At 38.7% G+C, this 17,785-nt stretch overlaps 1 protein-coding gene across 5 annotated transcripts in view; it reads right to left on the reverse strand.

The window, feature by feature from the left end:
• The window catches only part of NPAS3 (neuronal PAS domain protein 3), a 964,678-nt gene that overhangs the window by 472,871 nt on the left and 474,022 nt on the right, over positions 1-17,785 (reverse strand). For 4 of the 5 annotated variants that reach the window (XM_025271190.3, XM_044933430.2, XM_044933429.2 and 1 more), the window contains one exon: positions 16,762-16,844. In XM_025271190.3, coding sequence (XP_025126975.1) covers positions 16,762-16,844 — 83 coding nt within the window. The remainder of the gene's footprint in view (positions 1-16,761; positions 16,845-17,785) is intronic. The other variant, XM_025271193.3, reaches the window with a different exon arrangement.

Below are 17,785 nucleotides of genomic sequence, written 5' to 3' on the forward strand. Positions count from 1 at the left end.
AGTCTTCCTGACCTTGGGATTGAAACCATGTCTCTTTTGTCTCCTGCATTGGCAGGCGGCTTCTTTACCAGTTGTGCCACCTGGGAAGCCCTTATAAGGTGTTACTGGATGTTAATAAAAACAGCTGGAATCTTGGTGATCAGGGGACATGTGACCCAGCTCCTGGGCTGGCTCATAGGTCCATGCCTGCAGCGGAGGGAGGATGGAGCTTGGTGGTTATCCCGGGACCCCTTAGCAGGACCCTGATAGTGCTATCTTATCACCGTTGCCTACAGCTGTTGGTTCCTGGGGTCTTCAGTAGTTATAATATCACCCACATGGGTCTCAGAAGAAAACCATTTGCGAGCATGTATCATCCATGATTGATGTATAGTTTCTCTCTTAACATCAGCTATTCCTTCCAAAACTGCTTTCAAGAGACAAGGATCACAATCCCATTTTGGATGATTTACAGATAACCAAATAAAACAGAACCTTGGAAGATGGAGAAATACCTGACTTCTATTTTTTTGATTTTGCTTGCCTACATTTTTTGACTTTTCTACACATTCTTTATTTTCTACTTTTACATTGTAAAGTTAAAAAAAAAAAAAACTATTTTTAAAACTTGACCACACATGTGTGCATATGTGCATGCACACACACAAAGGAAAATGATATACAGAGGATTCTTTTGTAATAATCTTTGTTTTAAAAAAGTTAGTAGACTCAACAAGGATCTACGGTATAGCACAGGGAACTCTACTCAGTACTCTATAACAACCTAAATGGAAAAAATCTGAAAACTAATGGGTGTACACCTGAAACCAACACAGTATTGTAAGTCAGCTATATAATCCAATATAAAATGGGTTAAAATAATAAAATAAAATCCTCTGGAAAAAAAGCTACTGAAGCTGATTATAGATCTGATATTATCGTGTAAACATTGTTCAATTTAGCTCTTAGAGATTTTTAAAATACCTTAAATTAATTTGGATTTGATTCTTCTAAGCCAGAATTTCCCAAGTGTATTTTGTTGAGTACTACTGTTAAAGACCCCAGTGCTGGGAAAGATTGAGGGCAGGAGCAAGGGGGTGGCAGAGGATGATAAGGTTGGATGGTATCACTGACTCAGTGGACATGAGTTTGAGCAAACTCTGGGAGATGGTGAAGGACAGGGAGTACTGCAGTTCATGGTGTCGCAAAGAGTTGGACACGACTTACTGACTGCACAACAACTGTTCCCAGATATTCACGGACATCTTCCATCAGCTCAGTTTGGAAAACAAAGCACATTACCCATAGAACTCCCATCCCCAAACCTTCTTCAAACCCAAAAGACTTATGAAGTTCTGGAGATTCAGATGAGAAAACAAACCCAGCCATCCTGACTGAGGGTTCCCAATAAATGATAATCAGCTGGTGTCACCCTATTCTCAGTCATTCCTAACTGATGCTGGTAACAAGAACATAATATTTACTACCACCAAGGATTATTCTAAAGCCGAAAGAAAAAGAATCTGGCCCAGATTTGCAAATATCTTTATCATCATTAATTATTCATATTCCTATTTGACACATAACCCTAAGATTTTCTAAGACCTCTAACCACATTTAAAAACTGAAAGTGTAATTATCTTTCTGTTCTGCTTTAATCTCCAAATAATTTGGCCACCCTTAGTGCCGGAGAAATAATAAAGATATGTTCCCACACTTTGCAAACAATCTTCCTATCAGCAGGCCCCAAACAAAAACTGCTCAACCACAATGATACCGTTGCCCTATTTTCCTCCCTTCCCCTAGTCTTACCCTATGTGACCACACTGGGAGAATGTAGGTGTGAGGATAGGACACTCAACTACCAACCCCACGCCCCAAGAGATGCACATGAAAATCAAACTTATTGTGTGTGTAACACAGTGGATGAGCTGTGTGATTTTAAGTTTGCAGCCACAGGACGTGCTCACTGATCAGCCCCAAGCTGGGCAACTTGCAGGGTGCAGCCTGTCACCCATGGCCCACTTTTGCAGAACACTCACTATGTGCCAGGCACTGTGTGAGTATCTCTAATTCTCGCAGCCATCTCTGAGGGAAGGACTGCTACCATCTCCATTTAGGGTGGAGGAAACTAAGATTTTGAGAGTTTAAATAAATCGCCCAAGTCCACATAACTAAGGGCAGGGATTCAAAGCCACTAGTCTACGTTACACTGAATCATGTTTGCATGTTTTGTGTTTGGTCTTCTCTGTTCACAGTGGGGATGCTGAGAGGCAAAACCATGACTCGCCTTTGTATCTTGGTATTTTCTCTGTTCTCTGATCAAACTAGGTACTCGGTAAATATTTACTAAACTGAAGCTTCAGTTTAGTATTTTTAAAGTTATTGTCTCATTTCCTAGATCCTGGTTACTTGAGATAACCAATTTTGTGATGAGAAAGTCCCCACTTATAATCAGTACTAGTTGTAGTCAGTTGGCTCAGTGGTAAAGAATCTACCTGCCAATGCAGGAGATGCAGGAGCCATGGGTTCAATCCCTGGGTCAGGAAGATACCCTGGAGGGGGAAATGGCAACCCACCCCACTGCGCCCCCTGGGAAGCCCAGTAAATATAGATACCATTTCTGTAAACAGATAATTCAGATTGTGTTCAATGAAATTTATTTATCTTACTTTAAATCTAAGAGGATTTTTACTGATAACACTCCCATATTCCTGTGTGGTAATACTCCTGATAAGCATGAACATTTTTCTTTAAAAACTTGGCCATTTTTCTGAACTATATAACATATAGACAGAAATACTAGCAGATGTTTATTAAACACCTTCTACATGCCAGGTTTTGTACTAAACATGTTTAACTACACTATCTACTTCAATCCTCACAACATGCCTATCAGGAGACATTTTACTACTACTTTCTCTATTTTTTAAAGATGAAGAAATTGAGGCTTAGAGAGAACAAGAGGCTGTCTTAGCAAGGGGCTCACAGTCAGTAGGTTAGCACAGCAGGATGTGAGCTCAAAGTGGCTGGATGCCAAAGTACATGCACGAAAAGAATCTGCCATACTCTACCACCTACCTAGAAAACATGGATTAAAAACAGGGCTGGACTATAAAAATAATGCATTTGAGTCAGTTCTAATGAGGTGGATGAAATGGAGCCTATTATACAGAGCAAAGTAAGTTAGAAAAAAAACACCAATACAATATATTAACACATATATATGGAATTTAGAAAGATGGTAATGATGACCCTATATGCGAGACAGCAAAAGAGACACAGATGTATAGAGCAGTCTTTTGGACTCTGTGGGAGAAGGCAAGGGTGGGATGATTCAAGAGAATAGCATTGAAACATATATATTATCATATGTGAAATAGATTGCCAGTCCAGGTTTGATGCATGAGACAGGCAGGGTGCTCAGGGCTGGTGCACTGGGATGACCCAGAGGGATGGGATGGGGAGGGAGGTGGGAGGGGGGTTCAGGATGGGGAACACATGGACACCCATGGCAGATTCATGTCAATGTATGGCAAAAACCACCACAATATTGTAAAGTAATTAGCCTCCAACTAAAAAAAAAAAAAAAAAAAAAAACAGGGCTGGAACACAGAGCTGAAAGGGGGCTCTAGTTCTGGGGTTCAATGTGACTTCAGTAAGAATCTATTTGTGCATTCATTACTCATCAGTTACTTCTTGAGCACCTACGACATGAAGGATTCAAACTTTACACTTGAGATATACTATACTTAGTACTTGTTTTGGCCCATCTCTGAAGGATGTAGGATGCTTATACCAAATTTAATGGGATTTGAGCCTTTTCAAGAAAAATTTCAGGAGTTATTTTTCCAGATTGTGGCAAGTAAATAACCCTAACACCTCCTTCTGCTTTTCATACAATGAATTAAAGGAGCAATGATTTTTTAAATGACCACTTTTAAACTTTCACAACCACAAAATATTTTCTCATACTCAATTATGAATATGATTTTATATGACTTAAGAAGTTAATTCTGAATAATATCATACTTTTTTCTCACAAGTGACATTCTAAGGCAATATAGTATTGTAAAATCATGATGTAGTAGTCATCCTCTGTGCTTCAGTTTTTCAATTTTGAGAATGGAGATTTGATAAAACATATATTCTTGAGTTCACGTGAAGATCAGTGAGATAATTTTGGCCAAACCACACTGAGATTCTCCAATGAAACAAATTTCATAAGGATGAAATGTTAATTGAGATAGAAAATACATGCTAAGGTCAGAGTGATGCTGTGTCATCAAAGCTCAGCAACTTAGAAGACAGGAAGACAGCAGAGCCAACTGACTCCTCAGATATTAGCTTGCCAAATTAAATAAGGGACAAAATGCATCTGTGTAATGAACCCTACTTTAAAACTTATGATTCACTCATATATACATTTCAGTCTTCACCCAGGTCAGTTACTAACAGAAGTTGCAAATTAACTTCCAACATGAAAAACATTTTCCTAATGTCAATGCTGATATCTTATCTGAGATAAGGATATAGGAGAGGAGAACAACAAATCTCTGCCCCTCTCTCCTTTCTTTTTAAATAAAAATACACTAAACCTTACATACGATTGTTTTACAGCTCAATTGATAAGGTGTGTTCCTTTTTTTTTTTTGTCCAAGAAAATTTAAAAGCAACTAATTTAAATATGCAAAATTATCTTGAGTTGTTCATACGTGAACTTAAAAGCCGTGCAACACAGGAAAATTAAGTAATTATGCCTCCAAGTTATTTACTGCAATTAAGCTCATTTATCATATGCAAATTAGTGCAAACTGGTCTCATTAGTTACTAAATTACTCAATATGAGCTGAACAATGTAGCACTCCAGTTTGTAATGAAAAATCCCTGTAGAGGCAAGCAGTATCAATTAAGCTAATTTGCATATGCAAATATATTCACTAACTTTCTCTTTTCTATATTTAGTTTTACATTTTCTTACCATTCTGGATCATAGGGAAACTGCAGGGTCACTCCCCTTTTTCTCTTTCCTGTTTTATAGCTAGAGAATGCCTCTATTAGTTGAATTTTATTTTTAGTACTGATGTCAAGCAGGATACCACTTTGCCATCAAGGGCCATAAGGAGTAAGAAGATGAACCTTTCCTAGAGTTGATCATTTCTTTAATACTTGTAAGTTCCAATAAAATAATAAGAGTGAAATTCCAATAGAAAATACACTTAATGTATCATTCTCTCTCACAAAAGTCTTTTGAAAACATTGCTATTAAATGTAAAATGTGATGTTGACTTGGCTAGGCAACACCTTAAGTAATAATTTTTATGTTCGTATTAGTCAGTTCTTGAGCTGTTTTAGGTATTACTCACTTTTCTCTGCCCAGATATTTGAATTGTACTAGTCAATCTTTTATTGTCTCTTGCTGTATCCAAAGAAACAAGATGCTAATAACAGATGTTGCATTCTCCAGCCCCACCCCAACATGATTGTAAGTAGCTCTTTTGCCTATAACCTAATTTCGCTAAAGAATCTCCTTAGTCTTCTACAATTGAGTGGGTCTCAAGACCCTGAAGCGGCGCTGCCACTAGAAATACTTCAATGTTAACAGAAATATAAAGTGTCACAAGATATTTTGTTTCCCTTATTATACTGACCACAAATTTTTTTTTAATATTTCTGATAAAGAACCTATACTTTCTCATTTATCTTAAAAAGAATTCTGCAGGACCAAAACAGTATGTAGACCAACCATGATTCCAGGGTATATCCTTAAACAATCTTCAAACTATGATTAAAAGTGGAAGCATAGAAATTTAAACATCAATTCTAACATTATTTTGTTCTAAATCTGATTCACAGCATTCTCTTTTAAACCTAGGCTCTTATTTTACTTCTACACTCTAATCCATTGTTGAAGGTATTAAAAGAAGAAAAATCACAGGATTGAAATCTGACATTTCACTGAAGTCTGTAGTGTCATCCATTTTACACATGCAAATCTCTGATGACTTAGCCTATCAAATACAAAAATAGCAACATTTGAGATCCCTGTTCTCCATTCATTTTAAGAAAATATACACTTTAGTTATACTGGTCTGCTAAGGTGATGACCACCGTCAATGTCTTCTATAAGAGAGTTGTTCTACTGAAAAATAATTCTTTCAAGAACAGTTATCTCCTTAGTGATGCTGAGCAAGACAAGAGGTCATGTAATTCCTTTGCCCAGCCTTTTCTGATTCACTCCCAGGGAGAGACCCTCAGGTGTTATAATATTGGAATGTTCTTGGTGATTCTCTCTTGGTTTTCCTCAAAGTGTCAGCTCAAGAGATTCTCTTTTAGTTTGGGGTTTGAATGCCCTATAATTCAAACATTTCTTAATACCCAGAAATAATGTAAGGTTATTGAGTTAGCTATAGAAGGGTTCATGCAACATAGACAAGTTCAAAACTAACACCTTGGTGCCACACTTCCACCACTATCTCCCTTTAGGGAATTTTTTATAAAATATTTTTATTCTCCCAAGACTTCATTTAAAATAATCGCAGTTCTATGTCATTTATATATAAACTTGTGGATATTTATGAGCTTATTCATCCAACTCAGAAAGTTTCATTTATTATAATATCCAAAACTAGTTATGAATAAATACCACTCCTCAAGTACTCTATAAGTAACAGTTATTAGTAGTGATATGCATTACTCAACGTCAGTAACTTAACAGGCACTCTTCTGTAGTTCACCATAATGTATTCACGACAAATACAAACATAAACCCTAAAAAACCTTCCACATACAAAGTTTGATTTGATTGCTTTGTTTTGACACCTGTGAGGCAAGGCAATACTATGGAGTATGTAAAAACAATACTACAGTTTCACAGAACAATTATATAAGCTTTATTTACAGAATGAAAAAAAAAAAAAAAACAAAACCCTCAAACCCTTCTGCTAAGGGCATGCAAATAATTAAAGAACTTCATTCATAAATCTGGCACCTAAGGGAAAGTCATTCCCCTAGTTAATTTTACGAGTTACAAGGATGCTGTTACCATTTTCTGTTCCGTTAACTTTGATAAAGTAAAATATGAATATTCTATCTGGTCTCTAAACTGGGTAAGTAAAAGTAAATACCACTTATACTTTATTCATATTAAGGAATCATGAAGTGAGAACAATAATGCCAAGAGAGAACTTTTAAAGCAGGAACCAAATCAGTGCTGAGTCACAAATATTACATTCAGGAAAAGATCTCACATAATGGCTCAAAGTTCTTGGATTTTTCTTGTGTGTGCTTAGTCGCTCAGTTGTGTCCAACTCTCTGTGGCCCCATGGACTGTAGCCTGCCAGGCTCCTCTGTCCATGGAATTCTCCAGCAAGAATACTGGAGTGGGTTGCCACTTCCTCCTCTAGGGGATCTTCCTGACCCATGGATTGGACCCATGTTTCTTGCGTCTCCTGCACCAGCAGGTGGGTTCTCTACCACTAGGGCCACCAGGGAAGCCTGGGATTTTTACTTCACCTGTCACAAATAACACAATTCTCAATTTGACCCCTTGCCTCTAACTCCTCCTCTGATCAATGAGTCACAGAAGAACAAAGTCAGCTAAAATGCCTCAGGCCCAATGCCTCCACCTCACAGTCATGCAGCAGCGAGGCTGACACCCCTTGATTGTCTCGCCTCTCCTGCAGAAGATGCCCCTGTGCTGAAATTCATACCTGAAACAGCTATAGGTTCACTGAGGCTACAGTAAGGGTACAGTATATATAATACAAATGGTGGCCCTAGAACTGCACAGTATAAAGCCTGGACCATGGCCATGCCTGTGTATACCAGTATTAGATCATTACATTGGAAAATGACCTTGTTACAGTTGATTTTTATATTGACAGAATCACCATTATATTTATTTTGCCCCTCTCAGTATGGCATCCCACTCCAGTACTCTTGCCTGGAAAATCCCATGGATGGAGGAGCCTGGTAGGCTGCAGTCCATGGGGTCACTTTCACTTTTCACTTTCATGCATTGCAGAAGGAAATGGCAACCCACTCCAGTGTTCTTGCCTGGAGAATCCCAGGGATGGGGGAGCCTGGTGAGCTGCCATCTACGGGGTCGCACAGAGTTGAACACGACTGAAGCAACTTAGCAGCAGCAGCAGTAGGAAAGAAGTCACATTTTAATGGATCTATAAAACTTCCTAAATTTTCTTAAGAGAATATATGGCTAATAAGATGTACCTTTACAGGAGCCTCTTGTAGATGTACCTTTAAGATGTACCTTAAAGAGCCTCTTGATGAAGGTGAAAGAGGAGAGTGAAAAAGCTGGCTTAGTTCAAAAAACTAAGATCATGGCATCTAGTCACATAACTTCATGGCAAACAGATGGGAAAGAAATGGGAACAGTGGCAGGTTTTATTTTCTTGGGCTCCAAAATTATTGTGGATGGTGACCACAGCCATGAAATCAAAAAACGCTTGCTCCGTGGAAGAAAAGCTATGACAAACCTAGACAGCATATTAAAAAGCAGAGACATCACTTTGCCAACAAAAGTCTGTCTAGTCAAAGCTATGGTTTTTCCAGTAGTCATGTATGGATACGAGAGTTGAACCATAAAGAAAGCTGACTGCCAAAGAATTGATGCTTTTGAACTGTGGTGCTGGAGAAGACTCTCGAGAGTCATTTGAACTGCAAGGAGATCAAACCAGTAAATCCTAAAAGAAGTCAACCTTGAATATTCATTGGAAAGGCTGATGCCAAAGCTGAAACTCCAATACTTTGGCCACCCGATGCGAAGAGCTGACTCATTGGAAAACACCCTGATGCTGGGAAAGACTGACGGCAGGAAGAGAAGGGAATGACAGAGGCTAAGATGGTTGGATGGCATCACTGATCAATGGACATGAGTTTGGGCAAATTCTGGGAGATAGTGAAGGACAGGGAAGCCTGGTGTGCTGCAGTTCATGGGGTTGCAAAGAGTTAGAAATGACTTAGTGACTGAACAACAACAATACGATGCACACGGCAAACACATATACTGCAGTACATAGAATAGGTGGACCAAAAATTAAGAAGTCCTTAGCATGTTTGTCCACAAAATACCACTGGGGCTAGTATGGGGAACAGCAAGGCATGGCACCTGATGCAGGAAATTCCAAGGTATTACCTGAGCCCCAGTTCTGGTGCTCAGAACTGATCTGTATTTTACCTTCCAATTTCCATCAGTTCCCTAGTTCTGTTCACTACAAATATAAAGTCTTGCCTTTTATAACCTATCTTTTAAAAGGTCCTCATCATTTCTTGGCAAGTATTTATAATCTAGTCGTAACATCCGGGGTTCAAATTCAACTCTCACTTAACTAGCTATGTGAGTTTAGTCATGTAATTGTTATGTGAGTTTTCTAAGAAATCTTAGTTTACTCAATTGTAAGATATGCACAGAGTACCTGAATCACAGATACACATTGTATTAACTGATGATATAAGAAGAGTAGTTAGCATAATACATAGAACTTAATACATACCAAAAATTCAATAAATTTAAGTTAAAATCAACCTGGCTTACGCCTTTTCTCATTAAAACACACTTTACTTGGTATTTGAATTAGAAATGCAAACTTATAATCAAAATACTCAATGGAAAAAAAAGGTTAAATAATGATACATCCATAGTATATAATGACATATAGCCATTAAAAATAATGGAAGCCTATCCTTTCCTAATGCAGACATGACCACTTGATATTGATTTTTTAAAAGTTGACTGCTAAAGAGCATATCATTGACCAATGCTTGACCCCACGAATCTCAGATTTATAAACATACTCTTAACAACATTAATACAAAATTGTCCTGTAACACTATCTTCTCATCTCCAAACTGGACTTTACCACAAATATCCAAACACTTCTACCTTCTACCACTTTTTAGGTTTGTCTTCTGAACCTAAAATTTTACTGCAATGCTTTAACTGACAAAACCTATGACATCTCTTCAATATTTGTCCTCCTGAAGGATTTATATCCTCAGTCACCTTGATACTTCTTCCTTGCATGCTAAGTCACTTCAGGCATGGCTGAATCTTTGTGATCCCCTGGACTGTAGCCCACCAGGGTCCTCTGTCCATGGGATTCTCCAGGCAAAAATGCTGGGGTGGGTTGCCATGCCCTCCTCTAGGGGATCTTCTTGACCCAAGGATCAAATCTGTGTCCTCTGCATTGGCAGGCAGGTTCTTAACTCTTATCTTTGTCTACTCCTTTCCACAAACAGCTGTGAAAAGAAGAGAAATGAAAAGCAAAGGAGAAAAGGAAAGATATACCCATTTGAATGCAGAGTTCCAAAGAATAGCAAGAAGAGATAAGAAAGCCTTCCTCAGCAATCAATGCAAAGAAATAGAGGAAAGCAATAGAATGGGAAAGACTAGAGATCTCTTCAAGAAAATTAGAGATACCAAGGGAACATTTCATGCAAAGATGGGCTCAATAAAGGACAGAAATGGTATGGACCTAACAGAAGCAGAAGATATTAAGAAGAGATGGCAAGAATACACAGAAGAACTATACAAGAAAGATCTTCATGACCCAGATAATCACAATGGTGTGATCACTCACCTAGAACCGGACATCCTGGAAAGTGAAGTCAAGTGGGCCTTAGGAAGCATCACTATGAACAAAGCTAGTGGAGGTGATAGAATTCCAGTTGAGCTATTTCATACCCTAAAACATGATGCTGTGAAAGTGCTGCACTCAATATGTCAGCAAATTTGGAAAACTCAGCAGTGGCCATAGGACTAGAAAAGGTCAGTTTTCATTCCAATCCCTAAAAAGGGCAATGCCAAAGAATGCTCAAACTACCGCACAATTGCACTCATCTCAGTTCAGTCCAATCGCTCAGTCGTGTCCGACTCTTTGTGACCCCATGAATCACAGCACGCCAGGCCTCCCTGTCCAACACCAACTCCTGGAGTTCACGCAACTCACGTGCATCAAATTGGTGATGCCATCCAGCCATCTCATCCTCTGTCATCCCCTTCTCCTCCTGCCCCCAATCCCTCCCAATATCAGGGTCTTTTCCAATGAGTCAACTCTTCGCATGAGGTGGCCAAAGTATTGGAGTTTCAGCCTCAGCATCAGTCCTTCCAATGAACACCAGGACTGGTCTCCTTTAGGATAGACTGGTTCGATCTCCTTGCAGTCCAAAGGACTCACAAGAGTCTTCTCCAACACCACAGTTCAAAAGCATCAATTCTTTGGTGCTCAGCTTTCTTCACAGTCCAACTCTCACATCCATACATGACCACTGGAAAAACCATACCCTTGACTAGATGGACCTTTGTTGGCAAAGTAATATCTCTGCTTTTTAATATGCTATCTAGGTTGGTCATAACTTTCCTTCCAAGGAGTAAGCATCTTTTAATTTCATGGATGCAATCACCATCTACAGTGATTTTGGAGCCTCATCTCACACACTAGTAAAGTCATGCTCAAAATTCTCCACGCCAGGCTTCAGCAATACGTGAACCGTGAACTTCCAGATGTTCAAGCTGGGTTTAGAAAAGGCAGAGGAACCAGAGATCAAATTGCCAACATCTGCTGGATCATCAAAAAAGCAAGAGAGTTCCAGAAAAACATCTATTTCTGCTTTATTGACTACACCAAAGCCTTTGACTGTGTGAATCACAATAAACTGTGGAAAATTCTGAAAGAGATGGGAATACCAGACCACCTGACTTGCCTCTTTAGAAACCTGTATGCAGGTCAGGAAGCAACAGTTAGAACTGGACATAGAACAACAGACTGGTTCCAAATAGGAAAAGGAGTATGTCAAGGCTGTATATTGTCACCCTGCTTATTTAACTTATATGAAGAGTACATCATGAGAAACGCTGGGCTGGATGAAGCACAAGCTGGAATCAAGACTGCCAAGAGAAATATCAATAACCTCAGATATGCAGATGACACCATCCTTATGGCAGAAAGTGAAGAAGAACTAAAGAGCCTCTTGATGAAAGAGAAAGAGGAGAGTGAAAAAGATGGCTTAAAGCTCAACATTCAGAAAACTAAGATCATGGCATCCGGTCCCATCACTTCATGGCAAATGGATGGGAAACAGTGGAAACAGTGTCAGACTTTATTTTTTGGGGCTCCAAAATCACTGCAGATGCTGACTACAGCCATGAAATTAAAAGACGATTTCTCCTAGAAGGAAAGTTATGACCAACCTAGACAGCATATTAAAAGGCAGAGACATTACTTTGTCAACAAAGGTCCATCTAGTCAAATCTATGGTTTTTCCAGTAGTCATGCATGGATGTGGGAGTTGGATGATAAAGAAAGCTGAGCACCAAAGAATTGATGCTTTTGAACTGTGTTGTTGGAGAAGATTCTTGAGAGTCCCTTGGACTGCAAGGAGATCCAGTCTGTCCTAGATCAGTCCTGGGTGTTCATTGGAAGGACTGATGTTGAAGCTGAAACTCCAATACTTTGGCCACCTGATGCCAAGAGCTGACTCATTGGAAAAGACCCTGATGATGGGAAAGATTGAGGGCAGGAGGAGAAGGGGATGACAGAGGATGAAATGGCTGGATGGCCTCATCAACTCAATGGACATGAGCTTGGGTAAACTCCAGGAGTTGGCGATGGACAGGGAGGCCAGGCGTGCTGTGGTTCGTGGGGTTGCAAAGAGTTGGACACGACTGAGATACTGAACTGAACTCCTTTCCCATTTTCTATTTGCATCTTAAAGGAATGGCATGTATGGGCTTGCCTCGCCTCAGCCCTTTTCTCTCCTTGTTCCATATGATCTCCATTTGTCTGCAACTCTCTGCTTGATCTGAACTACCATTCATCTACACAAATCAATAATGCCCAACCCTGTTTTCACCCTTTGTCTTGATCTTTCTCTAGAAGATCAGACTCAGGTTTCCAACTGCTTACCTCTTACAGATTTGGTTATGTAACAAGATATCCCTTTCAGCCTCTCTTAGGCAAGAGTATCACTGTGAACCTTTTATCAGGCTAGAAGATCTGTGATCACTGATAAGTCCTACCATTCCCTAGCTTTTCATCTGTAATTCATACCATGTGCCATTCCTGTGTGTCTATTCATAGAGGTTCTATCTCGGATAAGATCTTCATTTGGATATTAGACTGTTATAATAGTTTGCTAAATTGTGTCTTTATAATAGCCTCTCATAACACAGAGGATTCCTAGATTGTATTTTAATAGTAACACCAGAAACAAACCAAAGGTTTATCTTGTCACTCTTTTGTATGAAAGCCTTCTCCACAGGCTTATTGCTGATTACACCATCCTGGCTTGGCTTTCTGGGCTTGTGCAATATGGCTGGTAAGTTCTCCATCTTTATCTCTTATGTGCTCCTCTGCGTATGTGAAACAGCCATCAAGTTGAACACCTTAACAGTCCCCAAACAAGTTCTATGATGAATTGCCTCCATGCTTTGTGTTCATTTCTTTGCCTGCAATGTTCTTTGGTTGTCTTTGGCTAGTAAACTCTATTCATCCATCAACAACTTTGAGCAGTTTTCTCTGATGCTTTGTGGCAAATTCAGAGCCTCACTCTTTCACAGGCCCCTAGTAAAATACTTGACCAGTGTGATGCTTCTCACTTTATGGTTTCTCCTGGTTCTTTAACCAAATGATTGCAAGCTAGTTAAGGAGAGCAGCCATGTGCCTACTACAGCAAATTATGTTGTTACTAAGTATTGACTCTTTTTCTTTTTTGGTAATGAAGGTAAACTATGATGTTAGAGACTATGCCAACCTTGTTGACCACACAGGTTTGTTTATTCCACCCCCTCCCCCTCCCCCACCCTGATATTTACAAACAAAAGAAGGGTAGGGGAGAAAGAAGAAAGAATTTACCCCAGGCCCCATGAATCAACCAGATTCAACTATGGAACCTCCTGAAGGAAAAATAAGGAAACCATGTTACCCAAGCAGACTACTGAGAAACCTTGAATGCAGTACCCAGATCTATGGGTTCAAGAATTATCCTGCTGGGAGAGAAGACAACTAACCAGACAGCCTAGAGGAAGCCCTTCTTGTTACTGCTACTTCCCAATCCATTCCTATCTGCAATTTTAGCATAGCATTTTGAGAAGCATACACAATTCTTCCCCTCCATAACCTTTAGTTTTATAATCTAATGATAGGAGTTTCTAGTTTCTATGACAATTTCAAGACCGTCTAATGCAACCACACTTGGATGCCTGACTTTCTTGAAAGCATCTTTACAAAGCCATCTATACTTCTAAAGCTAAAGGTTTTGAGTGTGTTGGAAATGCAGACAGCTTTATTTGCAAGTTTTGTTATATGGAGGCAATTTCTTTTTCTATTCAACTTTCATCCCTTTCTCTTTTTTCTACACTCTGAAGACACACAGAATGTATCTAATCCTCCATTTTTTTTTCTTCTTTTGGAATGAGGCCTTCAAATAGATAAGAGAGGCTATTAATGTCCCTTTTATGCCGTGTATTTCCCACACTTAACTTCACCACGCCCTCTGCCACATCTCATGTAACACGATTTCCAGTTCATGCACTCATCTAGTTATTCCACTCCAAATGGCATCCAGCTGTCTATACCCCTTCAAGAGTGCTGTTTAAGTCAGGTGTAACCAAACCAAAGAACAGGAGAGTTCAGCAGTCTCATCTAGATCCTCCACTCTCTTAACGAGTCCAACATTGAACTGGCACTGGGAACAGTCACTCTTCATTTCTACACTGCTCTCACTGAGCTTACATTTACACTCTTAAGGTTTTTGTTTTAAATCAGATTTAAATTCTTGCAGCTCCTAAGTCCCCCTCCCTACAAAACAATGAACACAAGATTTCCAGAGAGAATTTAGAGGATAATAGGATACCACTGGAATCATTTCTCTCACTGACAAAGTCTTATGCACTGATGGCTTCAGAATATAAATAGGAGTTATCCTGGATCACATCAGAATCTAACAATGTACAGTTGGCCCTCTGTACTCAGAGATTCAACCAACCACGGATCAAAAATATTTGGAAAAAATCCAGAAAGTTCCATAAAGAAAAACATACACTTGCCACATGCCACCAATGATTTGCATAGCATTTGCACTGCATTAGGTACTGTAAATAGTTTAGAGACGATTTCAAGTATAGAAGAGGACATGCATAAGTTATATACAAATACCATGTCATTTTATATTAGAAATTTGAGCAACCACAGATTTTTCTGTCCACAGGGGTCCTGGAACGAACTCCCCTCACATACAGAGGAACAGTGGTGTATATGGTATCACTCATACAAAACTTATAATGGAGATTCTGGACAAAAACGTACAGGGAAGAGGGAAATAAAAATGCAAAGATCCAGAAAGAAATATCCTTCCTGTGTCCCTGAAACTTATCTACTACAAAGGTAATTCAAAACTTTATGTGCACAATAGGATAGCGTTTCCTAAGGTGCAGTTCAGGAAACACAGTTCTATGGGATGTCAACATATATTAGTGGAGAAATGAGAAAGATCAAAATAAATAAAAATAAATAAGGACCGTTCAGGCCTTAAATTTACAAAGGTGAATAGTGACATCTCAGACCTAATAAAGCATCAAAATTATCTCAAATGGTTGTTAAAAGTAACAAATTCCTGGATTTCACCCTGAAGACCCTGATTTACTAGGTCCAGGAGAGACCCAGGAATTTGTCGTTTGAACAACTGTCTCGATGACACTGAAGCTGTCAGCCAAGGAACCATTTTGGAGAGTCACGGGGGTTTGACCATGGACAATCTGATGAAAGCAGTTTTTCTAGGGTATATATTTTCAGAAATTACATGCTAGATTCAGTACCACTTTGGCTATCTAGAAAATGAAAGCACCATAGAGACCTTTTTTAACAAAAATTACTCTGAATGGACAGGAGTTTGTAGTTAAGCTTTGTTTTTATCCCAAATCTTATCTAAGGAAAGCAACCATCTTTTTCCAATAAGATGCCCAAACACCCCAAATATGTCTGTTTCTTCAATTCCAGGTTAAAAATGAATCTTACATGTACAAAAAAAAATAAAAGCTTTGGCCATGGCAACATTTATCCTGGAAAGAGAAACAATGCAGAATGATAGTCAAAGTAATGATTTGCAAAATCTTAACAGAAAAAGTTCTGAGTAAGTGAGGCGGTAAGTTTGGGATAAATTTTTTCCAAGACTAAATAACTACAGGTCCACGCCTAGTCACCCTCATATTTTTCATGAAAGTCACTGGAAAGATCAAATTATTAATATCTGTCTCCTCTTACTTAAAAACATACTTTAACATCTCACCCTAACAAAGTCGGTACTTTGGGAAAGCTAACATTAGGGTGGGAAGCACTTATGAATATAAACTCAAGCAAAGAACAAGTGAAGTTTGGCAACACATAAAAATGTCACATACTTTCACAACAAAACTTTGCTCTTCCAAAAACAAAATATAGCTCCAAAGACACACATATATGTTCACTTACAAATGCAGCACACACAATCATTCTGGGAACAGCCAGCTACTATACGTTGTGCATCAACTCAATAGTGCCGCTCATCTCAATTATTATAGCACAAATAATACTTGCCCTCCCTTTCTCATTAATATTCTCTCAAGGGATGGCTTTCTAAAAAGAAAAAAAATAAATTCATAAAAATTTCATAATTCCAAGATACAATAGCAAGTCATACACATAGCTGCAATAAAAGGCATTTTCATAAAAAGACTAAACGTGGATTTTTCTTAGCAAAATGTAACCTTTTTTCGTTTAAAGGTACCTGTAAAATGTGACTTCCCAAATGTGCTTCAAATACTTCAATGGCCAGTGCACTGGGGCTTCTCCTTCGCTGTGCACCTATAACTTAAAGAAAAAAGAAAAAGAAAAGGAAAGAAAGAAAGAAAGAAAGAAATTAAGTTGGGGCTCCAATTCACACCTTCAGCTTCATTTCTCTTTAATTGTATCACTAGATAGCTACTATAGCTCTAAGATCTGAGAGAATCACAAGCCAGTTTTAACTCTGGTTCTCAGTTGCCTGAGCAAATCAGAGCCGAGGCTGAATTTTCATCTCAGAATATCAACTTCTATAAACATTAAAATCAGATTTAATGTTTTTTTTTTGGACTATTTTCCCTATACTGGAGCAAAAAAACAGGAATGTTCACATTAAAAAAAATAAATTAGTAAGCTGCTTTTCTTAAAATTTAGGTATTGTTATTTTTAAAGCAAATACATATTTCTTTTTCCTTCCAGAGAAACCTGAACATTTAATATCCTCTAGGCCAGGGGAAAAAACAACAGGATTTTTTAAATGTTCTAATGCAATCACTTTATCATAATTTAATAAGCACAACATGTTGGCTAGGAGATTCTCATTAGTGACTGTTTGCACTAGTGTGAAGTGTCTCAGGATGGCTGGATTTAATATTTACTGAACATTCACGTGTAACTGTTCCTACAGGACCCGCAGGAAGCCCAGGTGGAAGCTTGTTTAGCCTGTACCTCGCAGCTCAGTGACTGTTTCCTTATCTGAATACTTCTGTTCTTCTGCTAAGGTATAGTTAGTCTTTCTGTTCCTGGCATAGCCTACATGTGTTGTCTGCAGGCACATACACCCAGAGAGCCTCCCGATCCTTAACAGAAGGGCTGACTGCATGATATTTAGGGGATCCAGAATTGTGGGTCATCACTTCACAATTTCTTTCTTTTTTTTTGCACAGGGTCATGATTTGCTTTTAAATCTGTTCTAGCTATTTTTCCAGTTTTAAAAAGTCCTCAAACATAAAAATCTACTTTGCTTTCCA

This window comes from Bubalus bubalis, chromosome 20, assembly GCF_019923935.1.
Source record: "Bubalus bubalis isolate 160015118507 breed Murrah chromosome 20, NDDB_SH_1, whole genome shotgun sequence".
Taxonomy (NCBI): domain Eukaryota; kingdom Metazoa; phylum Chordata; class Mammalia; order Artiodactyla; family Bovidae; genus Bubalus; species Bubalus bubalis.